The sequence below is a fragment of the Perna viridis genome, chromosome 11 (genome assembly GCF_037379345.1).
Source record: "Perna viridis isolate PV_CMFRI_1.1 ecotype Kerala chromosome 11, ASM3737934v1, whole genome shotgun sequence".
Classification (NCBI taxonomy): domain Eukaryota; kingdom Metazoa; phylum Mollusca; class Bivalvia; order Mytilida; family Mytilidae; genus Perna; species Perna viridis.
Window position 1 is genome coordinate 23,899,198 of NC_142455.1, and position 6,063 is coordinate 23,905,260.

The 6,063-nt window shown below is 33.6% G+C and overlaps 1 protein-coding gene across 1 annotated transcript; it reads left to right on the forward strand.

The window, feature by feature from the left end:
• The first annotated feature begins 1,020 nt into the window (after positions 1-1,020).
• LOC148603448 (uncharacterized) lies at positions 1,021-5,576 on the forward strand. Its single transcript, XM_088553462.1, has 4 exons — positions 1,021-1,168; positions 3,329-3,461; positions 4,287-4,595; positions 5,427-5,576. The coding sequence occupies exons 1-4, from the start codon at positions 1,135-1,137 to the stop codon at positions 5,491-5,493; spliced, it is 543 nt and encodes a 180-aa protein (XP_088409588.1). The 5' UTR covers positions 1,021-1,134; the 3' UTR covers positions 5,494-5,576.
• Positions 5,577-6,063: the final 487 nt, after the last annotated feature.

Consider the following 6,063-nt stretch of genomic DNA (forward strand, 5'->3'; position numbering starts at 1 on the left):
CCTGTGTATAATGATGTTTAGGGGCCAGTTGGAGCCTGCCCTGTGATGTGAAGGTTTTCTCGCCGTTTATTGAAAACAAATGGGTGGCCTTGGACTGACATTCTCATCCCGGTTGTGTTGTCTCTTTGACATATTCATCACACCTATTCTCGTTATATTTAAAAAAAAAAAATATTCTATCAATAAAGGACCAACTCTCTCACGAGGCAATACGACCAGTGCGGCACAAACTATGACGGGGCATTTGAGTAGTAATTGAACGCATGATATGCCAGATCTACGTTTCTGTCGTGCATGTGATTAGTAAACTGGTCCTCTCAGAAGAGCAAAAAAGCAAAAATACAGTCAAATAAGCATTTTATACAAAGGAAAAAATAGCCTTTACTGATATCGTCACCACAATTTGATTAACCTAAATAACGTGTCTAATTCAGTGAAGACGAGACAAGAATTATCCAGTAAGAATTATTTCACGTCTTCCCAGATGAACAGCAATCGAACCTGGCATCTACAAATGTACCGAACGTAACTTATTAACAATGTGTTTGTGTCCATGACGGAGCAGGACAACCGTATCCTTCCGGAGCACTCCCAGATTGTTTTAATGGGATTTTACATTGTCATTTTTTTTCTGCTCTCTTTTTTTCTTATCTTAAGTTTTATTGCAGTTTCATTTTATAATGTTGTCTACATTATGTATGTGGATCCTCTGAATGTCCTGTTATAACATTTTGCCATGCACTTAGATTCTCATGTATATGAATCAGCCGTCTGTTTTATTGCTTCGAATCCCGTAGTACATGTATTTGCCAATATTTTGATACAGAAGAACTAGCAGTTGGTAAAACACTATCAATTGTGTTTTCATGTACACGTTTAGATTTATGCTTCTGACATTAAAAAAAAACAAAAAAAAAACAAAAAACAAAAAACAAATCATACGGTATTTCATAAACATTCTTTCATTCAATATTACAGTAAACAAAAACGAGAAGCAGTTCGTCCAGTAATATGTGCTTATCAATCTTTTCGGAATTTCGAAATACAAAGTTCATACATGTACGTCACGAAACAAATAGTGTATCAGTTTAGTTACTCTAATGCTCTTATCTAGCTTTGTAATCCACTAGAACCATGTTAACTCTTAGACTTGTGCAGGTTTTAGTAAGTTAGTATACATAAATACCTTGTATTAAGATTTTTGTCAATATAATGTGGTAAATATTTTAATAGTTTATGTTAGTTACATAGCCACAATACATTTGGTAGAAATTGAATGCAGATAAGCTATTTCAAGTAGTAAAACAACTTGAATAACAAAGAGTGTATAACGGTACATTCTCTAATTATGAAGACATTGGCCCGACATGTTGACCAAGGAAGCTTTCACTTAAAATTATGTTCTTTAGGCTCAATGCACGTGATACATTTCTCTTATAAGACAGTCAATGAGAGTGGTTACTTATTTGTGATAAAGCTTTTTAAAATACACTTTAAATGCAGCATGCAATAGAGTCCATGCCAAATGTCTCAACAAGTTTACACTATCAAAGTAGAGAACATGTACGACATTGTTCGAATGAACCAGATATGCAAGAAGCAACTGCCGTAAAAACGAGAGCATCACCGCTTCAAACGAACATAAATTTTTAAGCCTTTAAACCGGGTTATCGTCCTCTTGATGAACCCTGCAATATTAACATGCACGTCTACATATGGTCGATACTTGATCCTCCTATGAAATTTTATCTTAATCTCTTCCACGCGGTTTCTGAAATTATGATGTTTTAGCATTTAAAACCGGAGTTGGATTTTCTGCATTTGTAGACAACGGACACTCACATAGGAAATTCGTTTATAAAACAAACTTTGTTTCCGGAAAAATGGGAGGAAATATCCTATATGCCTTTCACAAAGGCGTGTTAATCCTTGTCATCTAATGGAAATCCTTATTATATATTAACTGAAGCATAATTAATGAATGAAAAAGGAATTGAAACCTCCAACAACCAAACAATTATATATTCTCAATGATGTTATGGCTTTCTTTGTATCATACAGTTCCTTTTATGTAGACTAAATACAATTTTATTAACTTCGTTCTATCATAAATCAGACTAGTAGCCCAGGGACAGCCAATGTATGTTTCCCTGTAAAATCATGGTTATCATCAAGATGGATGATGAGGGGACATGTAAAATTATATAAAACCACAAAATACATTTTTACAACACTTAAAAATATTGGGTCCATTCATTAAATTTGATGAATGTACACGTCTTTTATTTGCATCTCCGAATGTTATTTGTGTTTGTTTTTTTTTCTTAAATTAAAGGGTCCATTAAAAATATGAATATTACAGTTGTCCGCAGCAATTCTTACAAAATTCCGAATGAAACTGTCACATATTATTTATTCAAAAAGGATGATGTGCAACTTATATTACAGATTTGATACTGTATCTATGAATTCTCTAACGCAAAACATGGACTTATTCTTCTGTGAATTCTGGGTTCCCTTCTCTTGTCCAGAACTCCTCCTACACCACCTAATGGAAATTAAAGGAACTTTCACATAATTTGCATTAAATAGTGAGACGTGCAACTCCTATCACTTTGCCCTGAATGCATTTTGGAGGTTTCCATTAGCATATATAAATAAAAGTTACCATCAATTGATATTTAATTATGAATGTTTGTGGACCCTCAAGAATCAACATCCTTCAGTGATGTTTGATCAAATACGGTACATCGGTTATTTTTTATCGATGTTTTGAACATTATTGATTTTCAAGATCATCTACCAAAAGGTGTATGATATTTGGAAGCAAGGGACAGAATAAGCTCACAGATTTCCCGTTAAATCTTGTTTTAAGACAAAAGATGTGTTCAAAGATAAAAACGATGACAATATTTGATATACACGCTTTATATTGCAAAACAACAATAGCGATAATAGAGTAAACAAACCATAAAATATAATAAAAAAAAAGACAAACCAAGGTAAAAAGTGAAAAAAAAAAAAAACGAGCAATTTAATGGAATTACCAAACAACAAACAACATTGGTATAATGTGTTATACGAATAATATCACTATATACCCCGCATTGTAAGCAAAGGTATACGAATGAATATTCGAATTATAACAATTTTCGTGGTATCTAAAATATAAGAAAGAACAGATTACCGATTGGAGAAGTGTTCTACCTTTTATGGTTAAAATAAAAAAAAATCTTGTTTGTTGACGTTGTGCAAAATTGCTGATGAATTAAATGCAATATGTCGTTTAAATATACTATTACTATAAACATTTTGTATATACTTTTAGTTCTGCAGGCGTCTTGGGTAATAACTTTACCGCTAGATCCTACCGAAGAAATTTTCTGTGAAAACAAAAATATAATTGATTGTAAACCCGATTACGATGTTTGTGGTACTGACGGGATCATATACAACAGCAGGTGAGTTTTGTCAATGAAAACTAAAATATGACTTCACGAATTATACCAAAATGCTATACATGTTCAGGGTCATCATTACCTTTGAACAAAAGGACTGAATATTACTACAAACAAACCTGTGTATCTAGAAAAAGTATAAGGTATCCCCAACAAGAGAAAGTTAATCAATTTTATGTATAATTTATTAAAATAATTTTCTTGTTTCTTTTTTTATTTGAAATTCTTGATTATTGTTCAACTTGTTCGTCCTGAGTATGCATGAAGTATTTGCAACAGTACTACACCACACAATGGAATTGATCAAACTTACCTGAATCATTAATGCGTATCCCCATTTGCACCTCTTGTCTTGATCCAAATCAAGTCGGGGGGCTTCACACATTAAAACATGAACTATGTTAATTATAAATGTAGGGAAGGGGTACTCATCTATTACCCGTTACTCCCCTACACCACTGAATGGAAATTAATGAAACATTCATAAAATTACATGACGCATTCCCATTCTGTACCACTTGATTTAGAAATGAATGACTTAATGGTCTCGTTTATGCAAAATATTGACTGAATCTTTCCCTGACATGGTATGCCAATCTCTTATTCATAATTCCATCAACATCACTGAAAGGAATTTGATAAAACTTACTCTCCATCTTTATAAAATATTCTTAATATTCTTGCGGTGCAACTTTTTTTTTTTTAGATTTTGATACAAATCAATTTGGAAGTCAAAATGTGCATGTTATAGAATGGGGGAGTTTGGAAATGTACTTAGTGAGCACAGCTTACAGTTTTTTTCTAGTTCGGTTTGTTTTTCTTTTTCAGTTGCTCTTTTGCCAAAGCACGTTGTTTAAACCATGCTTTAGCTGTTCAGTCATCTTTGGATAAATGTAGAATCACTTCGACTCTTCCAACAACTGTTCAGACAAATCCTACAACTATTCAAACCACATTAGCTCCGACTACAACTGAAACCACAACCCCAACAACAACCGTAACCCCAACCCCAACAACAACCGTAACTACAACCCCGCCACTACCAACAGAAGATCCATCGTTTTGTAGAGCAAAGTCCTGTAGTCTTTTGGATAAGGTTTTTGTTTGTGGGACAGACGGGAATTTCTATCTAAATAGGTTGGTACATATGACATTGTTTGTCTTATTTGTTTTGTGTTATCTGTTTAAAATATTTTTTTTTTAATTTCGGAATTTCGAGGGAAGTGTAGTTTTTCTTGTAATATGTTTAAAAGCAGAATGTCAGTAACCTTACGCTTACAAATAAATGTCAATATTGAAATTAATGAATGCACACTTTCCGTTTAAACAAATGCAGTAGTTCCTGGTGTGTATTTTACTATGCAAAACGTTATAATAGTTCAAAGGCATATAAGCTTAAATTAAGTATTTAATCGATGTACAGATTGAAAGGCAAATATAAGCAGCCGCGGCCATCCATATGAGCCACAAAAACAGATTGTTCGAGGAGAGCTTTGCTTGATGAGTTAGATCATATTGGAAGTATTCCGCCAGGAAGCAATCATACAACACTGACCCATTGTTCTGACGGCAAGCTAACAAGTCGTCACTCTATCTCCTACATATGCAGCACATTCGGTGGGGGAGCAGTGACTATCAATTTCAGAGTCTTTTATATAACTCGACTCTTAGTTTTCTGACGAACCCACACTTTAAGCGAACATGCTGTCGTGAAATAGATCAGTTAGAGGGCATTGGTTGAAAAACACTTTACTTATTATGAAACACATGCCCTCTGACTTAACTTATTTAACATATTGGAATAAACGAGAGAAGAACTAAATTTTGAAAAAAAAAATCTTATCACATGCTGCACCATAGTGATCAAATTGTTCCCGGCACCATCTGGCAACGTTCTCTCATAACAAAAACACCATGGCATAAATATATATGTAAACATTTACTTTCTATTTTACTTATATATTCCAGATGTTATTTGAGATTAGCAAGATGCAAGGATCCAACAATACAGTTTGCACACGAAGGGGCATGCTAAGGTGTGTGCAGGAATAGTACATATTTAGGGACAATTGATATGCAGAGAGTAGCTGATACAGTAATTAAACAAGCTATAATGAATTCGGTACAAAGATCATTATCAAAAAAGATTGAGGATATTCATGTAACCTTAAACATATCATAGGTTACATGTACATATCACTTTTGAATATAATAAGAATGGATTTTGAATGGATATGTCAAAGAGACAATGACCCAACGAGGGTAACAATATTAGAATTACATTGACACTTTTAATCCCAAAAACTCCTTTTTTGTGTTATGCACTTACATCTGTAGCCTACAATTAAGATTTCTGTGTATAATCATCTTTAGGGGCACTAATCATGCTCACAGTTTTTTTTTCTATTTTGGTCTACTTGTGTCAGAAGAGAAATTGTTCAGATCATAACATTAAAAATAGCGAAAAAAAACGTTGAATAGGGGCAATCACTCCAATATGGTTTAAACAGATTTACACAAAAAATTGAGCATGCACAGATTGACCTCGTCATATTGAGCACTTACCTCTTCCCCCGCCCGCGTAATTTTGCTTAAAGGTATGTGC

Coding starts and splice junctions, on each gene's coding strand:
- LOC148603448 (XM_088553462.1), top strand. CDS start 1,135: ATGTTAACTCTTAGACTTGTGCAGGTTTTAGTAA. Junction 1,169..3,328: donor ACTTGTGCAGGTTTTAGTAA/GTTAGTATACAT, acceptor ATATACTTTTAG/TTCTGCAGGCGTCTTGGGTA. Junction 3,462..4,286: donor GGGATCATATACAACAGCAG/GTGAGTTTTGTC, acceptor TTTCTTTTTCAG/TTGCTCTTTTGCCAAAGCAC.